Source organism: Scardinius erythrophthalmus (assembly GCF_964197995.2).
Source record: "Scardinius erythrophthalmus genome assembly, chromosome: 25".
NCBI lineage: Eukaryota > Metazoa > Chordata > Actinopteri > Cypriniformes > Leuciscidae > Scardinius > Scardinius erythrophthalmus.
The window spans coordinates 31,340,291-31,360,391 of NC_138245.1; the positions used below are offsets into that span (position 1 = coordinate 31,340,291).

The following is a 20,101-nucleotide window of genomic DNA, read 5'->3' on the forward strand; positions in this document are numbered from 1 at the left end:
AGTTTAATTGATAATCACAATTTATAAATTATATTTTACTGTGGCTCAGTGAAACGAGTCTATGTTGACACTCCTGATCAGATCATTATTACTTGTGAAATCCTGCTGAAATTAAAACTGTTTGAAAAATAAATAAATGCATGATTATTGTAGGTTTATTAGCGCTGAATGCTGAGAATCCGGTGGAAGAATCGAGGTCGAATCATTTTCCAAACATTATGCGAATGTTCTGACACAAGTAGCAACATTTAAAACACATTATATGATCGTGCAACTAAAATGTTTCAGAAAAAAAAAAGTTCCTTGAACAATGTATAAATAAAAATTTGGTATATTTAAAGGGATACTTCAGCATTAATCTGTGTATCAGTAGAAACCCGGTGGTATTTTCGCATGGCCGTGCTTCCCTCCCTCATGTCCCCATGAGACCAGAGATTTCTGTATTGTGTGTCTGGAAAAAACCTCAGATGACGCAAAAATCGTCATTTATCGTCATCGGAGGCTCTTGTGTCCAGAGGCGAGAGACTTCAGCCAGTAGGAGGCGCTCATTCCGCCTGTCTTCAACCCGCCCATAGGGGGATCTCACGATACAACACTGTCTTTTCAGTTTCGAGTCACTAGTAGCAGAGCCCGTCTACGGAGAGCCTGGCCACTCCCTATTAAGTTCTATTGTACTGAATTGTGGTTGTAGTTCCACCAGAGCTCCACTGGGGGCGATCGCCCATGAGTGCAGAATGAATGGGAGTCTATGGGGCTAGACGGTGCCTCTGGGGCCAGAAATGTGTCTCTTTCACCCGATTGCTGTTGAGAAATCTCAGATTTGATTGTAGGTTTTGCAAGTTCAACATGGGTTATAGGTCGAAAGTTGAATGAACGAGTACTTAAGTCCTTTCGGTTTCTTACAGGTTGAGTTGTTGTTGCCCATAACACGCTAGCATTCTGCTAATGAACGCTGATTGGTCAGTGAAGGACTGATTACGACCAGAGAGACCGCTTGATGGCATCGTGGCATCCGAAGCGGGACCAGAAACAAACAAAACAAAAACTCTTCTAGCGCGTGTGTTTGCCTGTGTCAGCTGTGTTGTGTGTTTCCCTGTGTCGGCTGTGTTGTGTATTTCCCTGTGTCAGCTGTGTTGTGTATTTCCCTGTGTCAGCTGTGTTGTGTATTTCCCTGTGTCAGCTGTGTTGTGTATTTCCCTGTGTCAGCTGTGTTGTGTGTTTGCCTGTGTCAGCTGTGTTGTGTGTTTCCCTGTGTCAGCTGTGTTGTGTGTTTGCCTGTGTCAGCTGTGTTGTGTGTTTCCCTGTGTCGGCTGTGTTGTGTATTTCCCTGTGTCAGCTGTGTTGTGTATTTCCCTGTGTCAGCTGTGTTGTGTATTTCCCTGTGTCAGCTGTGTTGTGTATTTCCCTGTGTCAGCTGTGTTGTGTATTTCCCTGTGTCAGCTGTGTTGTGTGTTTGCCTGTGTCAGCTGTGTTGTGTGTTTACCTGTGTCAGCTGTGTTGTGTGTTTGCCTGTGTCAGCTGTGTTGTGTGTTTGCCTGTGTCAGCTGTGTTGTGTGTTTGCCTGTGTCAGCTGTGTTGTGTGTTTACCTGTGTCAGCTGTGTTGTGTGTTTACCTGTGTCAGCTGTGTTGTGTTTACCTGTGTCAGCTGTGTTGTGTGTTTGCCTGTGTCAGCTGTGTTGTGTGTTTACCTGTGTCAGCTGTGTTGTGTGTTTACCTGTGTCAGCTGTGTTGTGTGTTTACCTGTGTCAGCTGTGTTGTGTGTTTGCCTGTGTCCACTGTGTTGTGTGTTTCCCTGTGTCGGCTGTGTTGTGTTTCCCTGTGTCGGCTGTGTTGTGTGTTTCCCTGTGTCGGCTGTGTTGTGTGTTTGCCTGTGTCGGCTGTGTTGTGTGTTTCCCTGTGTCAGCTGTGTTGTGTGTTTGCCTGTGTCAGCTGTGTTGTGTGTTTGCCTGTGTCAGCTGTGTTGTGTGTTTCCCTGTGTCAGCTGTGTTGTGTGTTTGCCTGTGTCAGCTGTGTTGTGTGTTTGCCTGTGTCAGCTGTGTTGTGTTTGCCTGTGTCGGCTGTGTTGTGTGTTTGCCTGTGTCGGCTGTGTTGTGTGTTTCCCAGTGTCGGCTGTGTTGTGTGTTTCCCTGTGTCGGCTGTGTTGTGTGTTTCCCTGTGTCGGCTGTGTTGTGTGTTTGCCTGTGTCGGCTGTGTTTGCCTGTGTCGGCTGTGTTGTGTGTTTCCCTGTGTCGGCTGTGTTGTGTGTTTGCCTGTGTCAGCTGTGTTGTGTGTTTGCCTGTGTCAGCTGTGTGTGTTTGCCTGTGTCAGCTGTGTTGTGTTTCCGTGTCAGCTGTGTGTGTTTACCTGTGTCAGCTGTGTTGTGTGTTTGCCTGTGTCCGCTGTGTTGTGTGTTTACCTGTGTCAGCTGTGTTGTGTGTTTGCCTGTGTCAGCTGTGTTGTGTGTTTGCATTTGTCAGCTGTGTTGTGTTTGCCTGTGTCAGCTGTGTTGTGTGTTTGCCTTTGTCAGCTGTGTTGTGTTTGCCTGTGTCAGCTGTGTTGTGTTTCCGTGTCAGCTGTGTGTGTTTACCTGTGTCAGCTGTGTTGTGTGTTTGCCTGTGTCAGCTGTGTTGTGTGTTTGCCTTTGTCAGCTGTGTTGTGTGTTTCCCTGTCAGCTGTGTTGTGTGTTTCCCTGTGTCAGCTGTGTGTGTTTCCCTGTGTCAGCTGTGTGTGTTTGCCTGTGTCAGCTGTGTTGTGTGTTTACCTGTGTCGGCTGTGTTGTCGATGCCTCGAGAGAAAAGAAAGTGCAGAGCGCAAAAGCACCAAAGTGACTGAAGGATTGCCGTAAAGCAGTCTCTCTGGTCGTACGATGTGTATGACGTCATTGACATTTTAAAAGACTTTTTAAAGCAAATAAGTGACTCTAAACAATCCAACACCCAGCAATGTGTAATTTCTTTGCATCTCCTTTCAAATACAACATTCAAATTACTAGACAAAAAATGATATCCTGAGAAAAGTGGATTTTGAGGGGTATAGCGCCATAGACCTCCATTCATTCTGCACTAGTCCTTCGAGCGCCCTCATGTGGAGCCAGAGTGGAACTGCACTCGTCCTGTGAGCGCCCTCATGTGGAGCCAGAGTGAAACTGCACTCGTCCTGTGAGCGCCCTCATGTAGAGCCAGAGTGGAACTGCACTCGTCCTGTGAGCGCCCACATGTGGAGCCAGAGTGGAACTGCACTCGTCCTGTGAGCGCCCTCATGTAGAGCCAGAGTGGAACTGCACTCGTCCTGTGAGCGCCCTCATGTGGAGCCAGAGTGGAACTGCACTCGTCCTGTGAGCGCCCACATGTGGAGCCAGAGTGGAACTGCACTCGTCCTGTGAGCGCCCTCATGTAGAGCCAGAGTGGAACTGCACTCGTCCTGTGAGCGCCCTCATGTGGAGCCAGAGTGGAACTGCACTCGTCCTGTGAGCGCCCTCATGTAGAGCCAGAGTGGAACTGCACTCGTCCTGTGAGCGCCCTCATGTGGAGCCAGAGTGGAACTGCACTCGTCCTGTGAGCGCCCTCATGTGGAGCCAGAGTGGAACTGCACTCGTCCTGTGAGCGCCCACATGTGGAGCCAGAGTGGAACTGCACTCGTCCTGTGAGCGCCCTCATGTAGAGCCAGAGTGGAACTGCACTCGTCCTGTGAGCGCCCTCATGTGGAGCCAGAGTGGAACTGCACTCGTCCTGTGAGCGCCCTCATGTAGAGCCAGAGTGGAACTGCACTCGTCCTGTGAGCGCCCTCATGTGGAGCCAGAGTGGAACTGCAACCAGTTCAGAAGCCGGAAGTTTACTGAGAGTGGAAGTTCTCCCCTTATTAGACATTCTCTGACGCAGTCTTTTCAGTTTCGAGTCGACTAGTAGCCTAGCTGTATCATTTCTCCCGATATTGCCCTCTGTAACTGGTAGGCGTGGCTTGGGAGTGGCCTCGTAGGGCAGCGAAGCAAGTGCATTCTGGGAGTTGTTGTCTTTCATCCACATGAGCCAAAAATACATTTTCTGGCTTTTCTCAGTCTAGAAGGCACCAACTTCTAAAATAATTTCACATTTCTACTACATAAATGACCCAATTTAAATACACATTCATCTTTCCAGCGGTGAAATATCCCTTTAAAGACCAGATAATGTTGAATGAAGATTCTATTAACGTTACAGGGAGAACATTTGTTCATAACAAGCTTCATGACGCGATTACACAAACACACTTCAGGGAGGAAGAATCATCTCTTCTGTTCATGATGAAGTGAATATCTCAATAGATCCGAGAGACTGAAGAACCAATGAGGTCAGAAGTGACAGCTAAGATTAAGAGAGCGGAACCTCATTGGCTGAAGCAGATTCAAACGAACCAATCAGGAGTCAGCGCTGTCTTCTATCCTCTGGAAACACGGGAAGAGCTGCAGCTTCACTTCTTCTTCATGCAGTGAGAGATGGACAGAAAGAAGGTCTGGTGAAAACTAGGACACGGACCGCAGCTGACGTCAGAACCCCTCACGAGCCGCGGAAACGGTGTCGAGAAGGACCTGAGGGTTTGCTTCAGATGATTTTATCTACACAAACTGGATTTGATGAGCCACTGTGACACTTTTAGTGATTTAAGCTCAGCTTCATGTGCTTTGAGTGTCATCAAAACAACAAAACCATTTTTCTAACTTGATGGGGCAAAATGCCACCCAAAAATCAAGAAAAATGTCCCTGAATGAGTTCTTGTTTTTAATATTTATAACAGGATATGCAGTGATGTTTTCCCGAATATCAGCACAATGTGATAGCTTCATGTTAAAGTCCCCCTGTGGTGTAAATCCAGCTTTTAATGTAGTTTATGTGTCTATGTGGTGTTTTTAATCTGCTTTAAGACAAACCATGTGTAAGTTCATAAGTCGACAGCATTGCTGAGTATTTCCTCCTTAAAACTGCAGTGAACCAAAGACAGTCTCAAAAACACGCTTTGAAATCGCTGGTGTTTCTGACGTCACAAACTACCTTGTAACCAATCAGATCAACGTGTGATCGTCAACCAGTGGATCTCTGAGCTGAGGGAGTGAGTGGAGGCGGGGCTCATTTGCATATTCATAGAACCGCGCATACTAAATGAGACAAGGGTGTTGAGTTACATTCAAGATACTGACAAGGAAAAAACACCTAAATATGTAATTTTGGTGATCAAAGATGAGTTTTAAGGGATAAAATGATTGACTACAGGGGAACTTTAATGTTAGAACCTCGTCTGTTTTTGCTTTATTTTGTAAGAAATGCAAAGTAGAGCCATTACGCGTCTCCGAGCAACTGAATGTGTCCGCGATATATTGAGTCCATGATATATCGGCCACCATATCGGTATCGGCCGATATGTTAATTTTTACTGTTATCGTTATCGGCCCGATAAGAAAATTTGGCCGATATATTAAAGCCGATAAATAATGTATTATTTCTTCAGCTGAGACTCTTCAGATGCGCACTGTTCAGCATGATGGTTTTCAATTGCTTGAAATATGATTGGAATCACTTCAAAATGGAAGATACAGTAAATGCACAGCACAAAATCTGTCAATAAAATTATAATTTGAACATTATAATTGTGTGTTTTAGGACATGGCTCTCAAAATAATATAAAAATTATATATATCGGCTTTCAAATATAAAGAATTATCGGTTATTGGCCAAAATGTTCATATTGGTGCATCCCTAATTACATTTTTGCATCATTTCATGGGGACTTTCAAATTGCAAACGCCTGGTCATGAGGAGAGTCTTACTGAGCAACTGACTCATAATAATAATAATTTCACAGATATTACTGAACTCAATAATCATGTTAAGCTGTTAAACTCCATTACACACACGGATTCTAGTCATCTAACTCATCGACTCTGAGAGTCTTCAGGCATGATGAACGACAGACAGCCGTGTGGACCTGCAGATGTTTTAATGACGGCACATGCTCACAGTGAACTGCTGATGTGTTGATGTGTCAGTTACACACATGAACTAATAATAAGATCATTATTATCCTCTCTGCAGCCGCTGACACAGATCTGACCGTCAGGACAGTTACACCAGCTGAGCGCAAGTTACTGTAAAACTAGGGTTGTTGAGGTGTTCTTCCAGTAACATTAATGGAACGTTGTCTTTAATAATGTCCTAAAACGTTAACACAAAACAGGGTTTCTGCTGGTTTTATGAAGTTTAACGTAAGACCTTTTTAAGACCAAGTAAAGATATAAATGGAAGGGAACACAATACACCAATATGCAACGTCCAACTGATAGCCATCCCTTTCTAATCCATTTTTAACACAAAAAAGTATCTAGTATCGCTTTGCTCCCAACTAAAATATGGAAATAACTTTTACTGTATCTTCTAATTGCAGAGCAAAAAAAGTGATGATTTTTGTCTTGTTTTTTTTCAGTGCAATTGTCTAAAGATGCTTAAATCAAGATACATTTACTTGAGATGCAAAATGACATAAAATATGAATTCTGAAATGAAAAATGAAGTTGAATGATTAAAGCAAGAACAAATATCTGCCAATGGGATAAGATCAGCTTAATTCAATGTTTTCATAATTCACTGACAGATATTTGTTCTTGTTTTAAGGATAACCTCACTTATTTTGTTCAGCTTTGTTTTACATTTGCACTCACGTAAATCTTGATTTAAAGATGATTCGATATTTGTATTGGAAAACAAAAACAATGAGGAACAACATCATTTTTGCAATGCATGCAACATTTAATGTCATGACTTTATGAATTTTAATAATTTCTGCTCTGATTCAAGACTTTTTAAGGCCTTAATTTGTGTGTAATCGTGAATTAAGACTTTTTAAGACCCGCAGAAACCTTGCAAAAACATTATTTAACGTTTTTTTAAATGTTTCTAGTTTCAGAGAACATTCAAAAGTAACATTCCATAATGTTTGCGGAATAATAAAATGGATTGTTCCCGTAACATTTTAAAACCGGATGTTTTCTGAGAAGAGTTTCTTAACTTAATGTTAACAAAACATTCTTAGAACGTATTTTTATTGGATGGGAACTAGTTAGTAAAGCCTCCGATCAGGAATAAAACGAGCTCATGTTTTATCAGACTTCATCATCACGATGATGATGATGGTGACATTTACACTCGTTTATATTTAAAAAAATAAATTACGTGAATAACCGACTGGATTGTAGAGCAGATCAACACATAAACTGCATTTAAAAAATACAAAAAGAAATTAAATTAATTTAATTTGTCGTATTAGCATTTATTTATTAACCATCATTTTAGATACAGTTCCTTTATAATATTTACAATTCGAAAATATGAATTATTTTATTTTGTGACTATTTTTGCATTTTAATTTATCATCGCTGACGGTTGAGCAAAGACTGCAATGAGATAAACTACAGGCGTCTTATAGGATCAATAACGGTGAAATCTGCTTTGAGAACAACTAATGCAACCGATGAAGTTACACACTCACTAGTAGTTATTACGCTCCTGTCCCGAACAGCTGGTGAAACCCTGAGCGTCACGTGATGATCGTGTGTGTGTGTGTGTGTGTGTGTGTGTGTGGATCACGGCTGCAGTGAATCTAACACACTCACATTGATCAAAGCATCTCACAATCATCTAACCAAACCCAGAACTACAACAAATGCACAGACAGACTACAGGTCATGTGACTAGTTAAGCGGTTAACCCAGCAGTCTCTAGTAAACCCTGCTTCTGTACACATAAATAATAAACGACACGTGGTCCATGTTCTCAGTGTCATGCACACGTCAGTTCAGCTCTTCATTCATTAATTCATTCATTCAGTGTTTCAGTTCATGTCGTGTTTGTCGTGTGTCAGAACAGAGGAAAACGCCCTAAAAACAATTCGACAAGCAAATCAATTGAACGAAACGGCACGTGTCGTTCATTTGGTGTTCCTTGTGTTTGCCGTGGTCTAGGCGTCCCGCCGTCAGTGACATCATTATTGTTTACATCCAGAGAGTGTGTGTGCGTGCGTGTGTGTGTCAGTTTCCTTGTTTGGTTTACAGATGAGGACAGAAACGTAAGTAGAGGAGCAGAGATGGAGACGCTCCGGCTCAGAGGTGTGAGGAGGTGGAGAAGCACAGCTTCAGCGTGTACGGGTTCGAACCGTCTGGAAAACAAGAACACACAGATTACTGACACAGTTACAGCATCAAGAGCAACGTTCACACTTAATCTCACACGAAGAAGAAGAAGAGTGGAGAATAGAAGATGATATCTCACAGGAAGACCTGTTGTGCTAATTTACAAAAGTCTTGATGATGTTTTCAGGCTCTGCTAGAACTTGAATGTTGATTATTCTCCTCATATTCTCCATTGTTGCGGCTCCTCTCTTCCCAGTCTGTCAGTAACGCTCTGTTTACTTCCTGTGTCTATGAAGCCCCTCCTCCTGAAGAGCACACTGTGCTCTGATTGGTCGGCTGGAGCAGTGTGTTGTGATTGGTCGAGTGCTTCGAGTGTGTTTGGGAAATGCCCCGCCCCTTTCCATAACCGCCAGTTTAACACACTACTAACTAACTCAACCAGGCTCCGCCCCTTTATTCTGCATATTAATTATTATAATGAGGAATATTGTGACGTGTTCGTTCCCGGAAGAAATTTATAATGTTCAAATATATTTAATAGGAGACCGAGATCTATTAGTGGCCGTCAGATTTCCACATACGAATGGGACACTTTATCATGTTTCCTGGACAAATGTTTTTGGCAACCATCACCCAATGAGTTATTTTGCTGTTGCCATAATTAATAAAAAAAAAATCTTTATATTAAGCAAATATACAACACTAAATATCTGTATTTTTAATAAAAATCATTTTTTTCTTATGCTAATATTCAGCCATGTACTTGAATTATGTGCTATAAAACATATAAAGTGTTGATTTATGACTCTGATCACGCCGAGTGACAGAGCAGAGGCTGATGGGTAAACAGAGAGAGTGTTTGCTTACTGGGTATCCGGATCTGATAATGATTGAGAACCGTCAGAACCTCCACGGCGTGAGTTTTACTGTCGAACTCCAGCAAACCAGAGATGGTCTTTGAACTGGCTGTGGATTCAAACAGAACCGTGTCAAAGCGGCTTCACCGTCATAAAACACAATAACGAATATATAATATTGCAAAAGTTCATCAATGGACCCGTTTCACAGACTCCACAGTTATTAACGTCGCAAAACCAGCGAACAAAAATATGTCCTAAGAAGTTACTTCAGAATGTTCAAAACGTCCAGTTTTTTCAAAGTTTAAAAACGTGAACGTTACAGAAACATTCCGTTACATCAGATGTTACATTCTAAAGTAACATTCCAAAAATGTTAGTAAAATGATCAAATGGAATGTTGCCTTAACGTTCGTATAACCGAGAGAAACATTTAAAAATCTGGACATTTCTGAAATAATTGGACATTTGTGAAACGGTGTCGATGGTTAATGAAAACTCACGACTCACGTTTGGCGTCAAACACTTTGTATTTGATGAATCCTGGGACGTCGTGTTCTGTGCATAACTGCAAAACAACAGAAGAAAATCAGTGTGTTACAGGCGAACAGACACTGGCGAAACCTCTGCTGCTAGTTATGAATACTGTAATCTGACCCTAACAGATGAGGACGTCGCTAAAAGGAAGTTTCTGTCAGATTTAACTCACTTATACGGAACAATTTGTCTGCAAAATTGGGTAAAATCACCTGAACATTTCAGATAATGAATTAATATAGAAGCCGATGAAGTCATGCTTGTTTACGCTCTGATTAATTCATTTCTGCCACATAGGAAAAAAAAGAATTGTTCTTGCTTTGGTTAATCATAATTCTGAGATGAAAAGTCTAAATTATGACTTAAAAAGTTTAAAATTGACATATTAACTAGAAATTATGACATTAAAGTTGAAATTATTATTTAAAAAGTTATAATTAAAGGGGTGGTGTAATGCCCTTTTTAGAATATGTAAAATAAGTCTCTGATGTCCCCAGAGTGTGTGTGTGAAGCGTTAGCTCTAAATACCCCACAGATATTTTTATATAGCATGTTAAAGTTGTCACTTTTTGAGGGTCTGTAAAAACATGTGTCCCTTTAAATGCAAATGAGCTGCTGCTCCTGGCACAGAGGGTGGAGCTTCAAGAGCTTGTGTGTGTGTGTGTGAGAATGTGTGTGTGTGTGTGTGTGTGTGACCCACCCGCTGCAGGTTCTCTTCACTGACGCAGGGCGGGACGTTGTAGAAGTGTAGGATGCAGGACGGAGGCTGTGTGTGTGTGTGTGTGTGTGTGTGTGTGTGTGTGTGTGTGTGTGAGACCCACCCGCTGCAGGTCCTCTTCACTGACGCAGGGCGGGACGTTGTAGAAGTGTAGGACGCAGGACGGAGGCTGGATGATGTTCTTGGACGCCTGGCCGGCGCTGGTGAAGCGGTTGTTGCGGGTCATGGCGAAGTCTTTGTAACTGCTGGATCCGTCATCCAACTCAAACACCTGACTGGGGATCACAGCGTGCTGCTTCGACACACTGACACACACACACACACACACACACACACCAGAACAACACAGATATATCAGTCTGCATCTCATAAACACCTGACTGGGGATCACGGCATGCTGCTTCGACACGCTGACACACACACACACACACTAACCCGACCCTTAAACCTGCCCATCACACACACACACACACACACACACACTAACCCGACCCTTAAACCTGCCCATCACACACACACACACACACACACACACACTAACCTGACCCATAATTCTACCCATCACACACACACACACACACACACACACACACACACACTAACCCGACCCTTAAACCTGCCCATCACACACACACACACACACACACACACACACACACACACACTAACCCGACCCCTAATTCTACCCATCACACACACACACACACACTAACCTGACCCATAATTCTACCCATCACACACACACACACACACACACACACACACACACACACACACACTAACCCGACCCTTAAACCTGCCCATCACACACACACACACACACACACACACACACACACACACTAACCCGACCCCTAATTCTACCCATCACACACACACACACACACACACACACTAACCCGACCCCTAATTCTACCCATCACACACACACACACACACACACACACACACACACTAACCCGACCCTTAAACCTGCCCATCACACACACACACACACACACACACACACACACACACACACACTAACCCGACCCCTAATTCTACCCATCACACAGACACACACACACTAACCCGACCCCTAATTCTACCCATCACACACACACACACACACACACACACACACACACTAACCCGACCCCTAATTCTACCCATCACACAGACACACACACACACACACTAACCCAACCCCTAATTCTACCCATCACACACACACACACACACACACACACACACACACACACACACACACACACACACACACACACACACACTAACCCAGTGGTTCTCAATCCTGGTCCTGGGGACCCACAGCTCTGCACAGTTTGTATGTCTCCCTCATTTAACACACCTGATTCAGATCATCATCTCGTTAGGAAAGAGCTCTATGAACTGAACTGGGAGTGTCAGTTAAAGGAGACATATAAAATGTGCAGAGCTGTGGGTCCCCAGGACCAGGATTGAGAACCACTGCACTAACCCGAACCCTAATTCTACCCATCACACAGACACACACACACACACACACACACTAACCCGACCCCTAATTCTACCCATCACACAGACACACACACACACACTAACCCGACCCCTAATTCTACCCATCACACACACACACACACACACACACACACACTAACCCGACCCCTAATTCTACCCATCACACAGACACACACACACACACACAAACACTAACCCGACCCCTAATTCTACCCATCACACACACACACACACACACACACACACACACTAACCCGACCCTTAAACCTGCCCATCACACACACACACACACACACACACACACACACACACACTAACCCGACCCCTAATTCTACCCATCACACAGACACACACACACTAACCCGACCCCTAATTCTACCCATCACACACACACACACACACACACACACACACACACACTAACCCGACCCCTAATTCTACCCATCACACAGACACACACACACACACACTAACCCAACCCCTAATTCTACCCATCACACACACACACACACACACACACACACACACACACACACACACACACACACACACACACACACACTAACCCAGTGGTTCTCAATCCTGGTCCTGGGGACCCACAGCTCTGCACAGTTTGTAAGTCTCCCTCATTTAACACACCTGATTCAGATCATCATCTCGTTAGGAAAGAGCTCTATGAACTGAACTGGGAGTGTCAGTTAAAGGAGACATATAAAATGTGCAGAGCTGTGGGTCCCCAGGACCAGGATTGAGAACCACTGCACTAACCCGAACCCTAATTCTACCCATCACACAGACACACACACACACACACACACACTAACCCGACCCCTAATTCTACCCATCACACAGACACACACACACACACTAACCCGACCCCTAATTCTACCCATCACACACACACACACACACACACACACACACTAACCCGACCCCTAATTCTACCCATCACACAGACACACACACACACACACAAACACTAACCCAACCCCTAATTCTACCCATCACACACACACACACACACACACACACACACACACACACACACTAACCCAGTGGTTCTCAATCCTGGTCCTGGGGACCCACAGCTCTGCACAGTTTGTATGTCTCCCTCATTTAACACACCTGATTCAGATCATCATCTCGTTAGGAAAGAGCTCTATGAACTGAACTGGGAGTGTCAGTTAAAGGAGACATATAAAATGTGCAGAGCTGTGGGTCCCCAGGACCAGGATTGAGAACCACTGCACTAACCCGAACCCTAATTCTACCCATCACACAGACACACACACACACACACACACACTAACCCGACCCCTAATTCTACCCATCACACAGACACACACACACACACTAACCCGACCCCTAATTCTACCCATCACACACACACACACACACACACACACACACTAACCCGACCCCTAATTCTACCCATCACACAGACACACACACACACACACAAACACTAACCCGACCCCTAATTCTACCCATCACACAGACACACACACACTAACCCGACCCCTAATTCTACCCATCACACACACACACACACACACACACACACACACACACACACTAAACCGACCCCTAAACCTACCCATCACACAAAACTTTATGCATTTTTAATAAAACACTATTTTATTAATTATTTGTAATAAAACACTTCAGTATGTTTTTAAAGCCATTTGAAATGCAAGGACTGAGGAAATGCGCCACGATATGAATTGAGATATGAATGATGAATTACTGAGAGTCTGTTGCTGCTGATCATCTGATTCCAGACAGTTCAAACACAGTTCTACACATTTCACTCAGATCTAAATATTAAATGATTTATCTCTTCCCCATGGGATGTTCGCCTCTGCGCTTCTGCGAATGTGTTGATGAACATGTGAAACTGTCAAAATCTAATGGTGCTTTTCCACTACACAGTACCAGCTCGCCTCGCCTCGCCTCGACTCGGCTCTGTGTAAAAGTTGTACCTGTATCCGCTTCCAGGTACTTTTTTTCGTACCACCTCCGGCGAGGCTCTAAGTTTATGTGAGTTTATGTGTGTGTGTGTATGTGTGTGAGAATGTGTGTGTGTGTCTGTGAGTGTGTGGTGTGTGTGAGTGAGAGTGCGAGTGAGTTTATGTGCATGTGTATGTGTGTGAGAATGTGTGTGTGAGTGAGTTTATGTGTGTGTGTGTGTGTGTGTGTGTGTGTGTGTTTCCTCACCAGACGTTGAGCCGTTTGCTGAAGACCTTGATGCTGTTGAGGTGTGTGATCGCTCTATCGACCGCATACTCATCACCCATCTCTACTAGAGCTGTGCCTGGGACGCTCTTCATGAACTTCACCTGCGCACACACACACACACACACACACACACACACACACACACACACACACACACACACACGCACACACACACACACACATATGCACACACACACATATGCACACGCGCACACACACACACACACACACACACACACAGTTAGGGTTTTAAAATAATATTTAGTAACATTATCGACTGAATATTTTCTTTGATCAGAGTGGAATAGATGAAATTAAAGTCTTTACATGCCACATATTTTACAGTGATTATGGATATGTTTCATCTTATCAATAATTCAAAGGTTGAGCGCTTCACCTTCTCAATGTTGCCGTAGAGACAGAAGAGGTTGAAGATGCGTGTGCAGTTCATCTTGTTGGGATGCAGGCCGCTCACCATGGCAACAGCGCTGGAGGCGTGGCTCATGTAGGAGGCGGAGCTCTGAGGAAGCGGATACGACACGACCTCGGGGACGTCGTGATGAGAGACTCGCTTGAAGCGGTTATTACTGGGCAGAGGCAGCAGGGGGCAGTGCGAGCCTGCACACACACACACACACACACACACACTCATTGTTAATCACTGGCGTCTGTTGAAATTGACATTAAAAAATGTAAATATATTTATAAACAATATCCAAATGTAATAATAACTTAAAAGCTTTTTAATTTTTTTATGTAAAATGCCTTTATTTTTTTTATTTTTTTCCCATTCCCCTGACATGTATGGTTATATGTACTCCTCTATGTAAATTATATTTTGTTCTTATTAAAATACAATAAATTGATTTTGATTTTTTTTGTATAAATAAATAAATAAATATATATATATATATATATATATATATATATATATATATATATATATATATATATATATATATATATATATATATATATTGCTGTTGCTTTATATAAGGAAAAGAAACGGCATGAATCAGAATTAAGAATTAGTGAAAAAGTGATGTATAATGAATATATATTAGGGCTGTCAAATTTAGCGCGTTAATAACGCGTTAACCAGCGGCGGTTTCTTCATTAGGGCGATCGGGCGACGCACCACCAAAGTGTGTAAGGGAGTAAGGGACTTTTTCAATCACTATCTCATTCAACCACAGAGTTACGCTAGCAGTCACTCACTGTTGTTCTGCCTCTGGATATAGTCCAATCAGCGCCGAGTCACGTTCTGTGGAGTACCGCCTCTTTTTGGGCGATTTCACTCTGGCTGAGAATCGCCCAGAGTCTTCCCATAGACTTACATTCAAAGATTTTTTTTTTCGAACTGCAGGCACTGCAATGCATTCTCTATGGGTTCCGGGAGGGCTCGCCCTAACGTGCTTTCGTCATCATACGTAACCTCATCTTGTGCAGCGATTGGTGGAAACAAATGTTCCTCTAATAGTATTTAGCCATAAGCTGAAGTGACATCCAATAATTTCCTTAGTGCATAACTTACATTTCACGGACATATTCTCCATCTGTAAATGTTAGAAAGTCCAGTTTGCTGTCATGAGTGGGCGAGCTTTCTGCAAGCTATACTTCCGTGAACGAGCGCCCCCGCGTGCATGCGCGCCGAACAGACGGAGCGCAATAGAATAGGAGCGCAATTATTCTGACTAAAATATACATTAGCACTAAATTATAAATATATTTAGCTAAAACATTTGTTGTTGAATATTTGTTGTTGTTGGTGAACATAAATGTGCTTGAGAATTTCAAACCTACATGTGTATTTTTATGATATTAGCTTTTTTTTTTTTTTTTGGTTTAGTAAATTTAACTACTTTAAAAAACATTATTTTGTTTTTAGATTGTAATGTTGCAATGTTAGAATGTAATGTGATTTGACCCCTTTTTTGGATAGACTGCAGATAGACAGCAAGGTTACACTATGTTTGTTTTTATAACCTTCAATATAAACATTGTTTGTAGGACAATATCGATCAGGATATTAAATATTAAAAAAAAAATTTAAATACAGGGTTTTTTTATTCAAATAGAAAAATAATAATTAAATACTCAGATTATACTATACATCGCCATTTAGCCCAAAAATTCAGATTTATTTGGCAATTGGCTACCCTACCGGCTGAAGTTTTAGCTAAACTTTAGGCTAATGATAGCTACATTATTATCACTGATAAATTGTTATTTAACAATAAGCCTACATTCAGTCCTGAATTAAAAATTCAGTTTGTTGTGCCCCCCCAAAAATTTTTAGCACCAGCCGCCACTGGCGTTAACGCAAAATCATATTAACGGCACTAATTTTTTTAACGGACGATTAACGCAGCGCGTATTTTCTGTTTGACCCGTGACCCAAAACCTAGTTGGAGAAATGGAGATACACAGTGTTGGCAACTTAGCGACATTGCAGACCCCTTTAGCGATTTTTTTCCCTTCAACAAAGCGCCCAAACCTTATTTAGTTTCTGAGAATCTACCGGTACCGCCGGTACTGCTCTCCCAGCACGCGCGCGTGCCTCTCTCTCTCTCTCTCTCTCTCTCTCTCTCTCTCTCTCTCTCTCTCTCTCTCTGCGTCTCACGCGGAGGAGCAGCGCTTTAATTCAGTTAAACACAGATATTATGTTGCTTCTCTAATTTTACAAATATAGCCGAAATCAGAGCACGGATATTGTCTTTAGTTTATGTGTATTTGATTTCACAAGACGACGGTTCGATTATCAGAATTTTTGTGCAGATTAACGTCTTGAAAGGGAGAGCTGGTTATGTTTATTTGGTCGCGTTTCAGTCACCATTTCAAATTCATTCCGTTGTTTGACAACAGAAACAGTAAAATATACGTTTTATTGAGAATGTATTGAGAATTTAGCTTCATCAAAATGGGCACAGAGAGAGAAAAACTACAATGTAATAATAAATGCTAAATGTACATTTAACATTTTCAGAAGAGCTGCCCTGTCATGCAAAAATATAAACATTTTTGTGTTAGTAAATTGCTCAGAGCAAAGAAAGAGAAATAGACATGAACAAGTTCTTTGAAAAACATCTATGACCTTTGAAACATGTCTCGTCTTCATGCTATATTGACTATGGTTTCAATAATAAACATACATTTGCATAAAGCATCTATATTTATCAATGCCCACGTTGATTAGAGTATTACAAACTTGAAAAGTATTAATTTAAGGTATATTTAGAACAAATAAAAAATGTGCGATTAAATGCGATTAATCGCGAGTTAACTCATGACAATCATGCGATTAATCGCGATTATAAATTTTAATCGATTGACAGCCCTAATATATATATTATAAATATGTAATGAATCAGACTGAGATTTCAGACGACGTGAGCTTGATTGATGAGGACTGACCGTATCCGTTGTCATTGTATGAGGACGGATGCTCTCCCAGGATGGCCTGTCGCTGTCGGCCTTTACCACGCTCTACAACACACACACACACACACACACACACACACACACACACACTGTAAATACACTCACATTTACACTGATAACACGTTCACCATGCAAACACGAGCAGAGAGAAACACATCCCTCATAAAGAAGACAGACTGCCAGATTAATAAATACTAATCATAAAACACACTGAAATTATATAATTTAACCCTCTGGTGCTCTCGTAATATAATAAGTATTTATATTTTATAATATAAAAATATTACATTTTGATTTTTTAAAATGTTTTATTTCATCTGAATGGTGTGATACACATTTGTGCACACACAGTCAAACACACACACACAAAGTCACTCAAACACACAAACATACACATGCGCGCACACACTCGCAAGCACACACACACAGTCACACACACACTCGCAAGCACACTCACTCACTCAAACATACACACGCGCACTCACACACTCTCAAGCACACACACACACACTCAAACACACACACACTCACTCAAACACACACACAATCAAACACACACACACTCACTCACTCAAAAACACCCACTCACTCACTCAAGCACACACACACACACACACACACACACACACACACACACACACACTCACACTCAAACACACAGTCACTCAAACACACAAACATACACACGCGCACTCACACACTCAAGCACACAAACACTCACTCAAACACAAGCACACACAAAATCAAACATACACACTCACTCACTCACTCAAACACACACACACACACACACACACACAGAACGTTGTTTCAAAGTTGTCTGGTGTTTAATAATCCAGAAATACTGTTTTCATAACGCTAGGAAACATGCGGCAGAGATGAGGCTGCAGTCACACATAATCCTCTTTAGATGAAGCAGAAACACACAATCAAACCTTCAAATACTCAGAGGCGCTTTCCCCGCCACAGCAGTGTAAACTGAGACAGAAACACTAGAGCACACACACACACGAGCGAGGAGAAACACGAGCACGTCATGTGTGTGTGTGTGGATGCGTTTGACATCGAGTGTTTGTGGACAGAAATGAGGAAGCGCTCCTCTATCAGCGTCACACACACACAGCTATGCTAATCACCGCTAAATGAGCAGCTAGCGCTCGTCTTCAGTGGGGCTGATGGGATTTCAGCTCAATGTGACCTTCAACCATCAGCACAACACACTTCCTCAACACACACTGATTCAGTCAAACACACATTTACTCACACACCTTCAACATTTCTCACATCATCACAGTTTATTCGCTATAGTTTAGAAAATGGGAATAAAATATGACGAACTCAGTTGATATTTGACTGGTTTTGTCCGTCCTTCTGTTAGACTGTCTCACACATGAATTATGTTGAATATCTGTCAGCTGTTAAATTTAACTACACAATTAGATAATACCAGTTTAGCTCAACCAATCACCAAGCAATGCTTCATTGTGTTCAGTCTGTGTGTAAAAAGAGCATTAGCAATTAAAGACAACACACTTCAGCAAAACATGATCAGCTTAAAATTATGAATCATTTTTAGTCCCAAATTGTTGCAGCTAGTCAGTGTATGAAGAATATTTGGGTGTAATATGTCACAGTTTACTTTATTTTGCTCTCTTCACTCACATAAATGAACTGATCACACTAGTGAAACAATATCAGAAATTATATCTGGTGTCTGAATAATCTTTGGTTCGACTGTATAACGCATGGATGATGAAGCACACGTGGATTCGGAGCAGAAATGCTGAGGGAGAGAGTCTAGAGAAACAGGAGATGTTTAACACACTCGTTTATTAATCATTCATATTCTGTGATGAACGTCTTCATATTCCAGCAGAGGCTCTGATCTCCAGTCCATAATGAACAGAGAAACGCTGAGCTGCACTTCGGTCTCGTGCCGATCGATGTCTGAACTGTTCTGTTCTGCACTGATAACACTCTCACTCACACACACACACACACACACACACACACACACACACACACACACACACACACACACACACACACACACACTCACACCAACCTCCCACAACTGCAGATGATGTGGGAGTTCGAGCTGCTAAAACACGAGACGCTCGTCCTTCAACGACACGAATCCTTCACACACCCACATCTGACACAGCAAAACAACGAGACAAAGGGCCCTATTTAAACGATCTGAAACGCAAGTATCAAACACGAAACGCAAGTGGGCGGGTCTCGCAAATCTAAAATGTGTTGGTCTGAAGTCGCTTCATTACTCATAGGTGTGGTTTGGGCATAACGTGAAATAAACCAATCAGAGCGTCATCTAACATTCCCTTTAAGAGCAGGCGTGCTTGTTCCATGGCGGATTGCTATTATAACGGCGGATTTGCCAGGAGCGGTTCACAGCCGAGGAGACCGACGTTCTCGTCAGGGCCGTAAAACACAGAGAAGTGACATTGGGGACGGAGAAACACACACAGATTAGCTTCGGTTAAACAGGCGTATGATCATTTGGGTAAATGTGTAAGCTAGATTTATACCTATTTTTCACATCTTCATGGACACAACAATGATTTCTCTCGTGTGGAATATTTTTCCTTGTAATTATGTATGGTTTGCAAAAATGTGAACTGCTGTGTCTGTGTAGATGAGAGAAGCAAAGTGTGTGTGTG

At 42.4% G+C, this 20,101-nt stretch overlaps 1 protein-coding gene across 1 annotated transcript in view; it reads right to left on the reverse strand.

Moving 5' to 3' along the window:
• Positions 1–4,722: 4,722 nt before the first annotated feature.
• hnrnpll (heterogeneous nuclear ribonucleoprotein L like) overlaps positions 4,723–20,101 on the reverse strand; it is a 48,153-nt gene continuing 32,774 nt past the window's right edge. The window contains exons 7-13 of the mRNA XM_081358354.1: positions 17,394–17,465; positions 14,377–14,597; positions 13,959–14,080; positions 10,348–10,549; positions 9,500–9,557; positions 9,000–9,098; positions 4,723–8,158 (exon numbers count right to left, since the gene is read on the reverse strand). Coding sequence (XP_081214480.1) covers positions 8,103–8,158; positions 9,000–9,098; positions 9,500–9,557; positions 10,348–10,549; positions 13,959–14,080; positions 14,377–14,597; positions 17,394–17,465 — 830 coding nt within the window. The 3' untranslated portion in view covers positions 4,723–8,102. The remainder of the gene's footprint in view (positions 8,159–8,999; positions 9,099–9,499; positions 9,558–10,347; positions 10,550–13,958; positions 14,081–14,376; positions 14,598–17,393; positions 17,466–20,101) is intronic.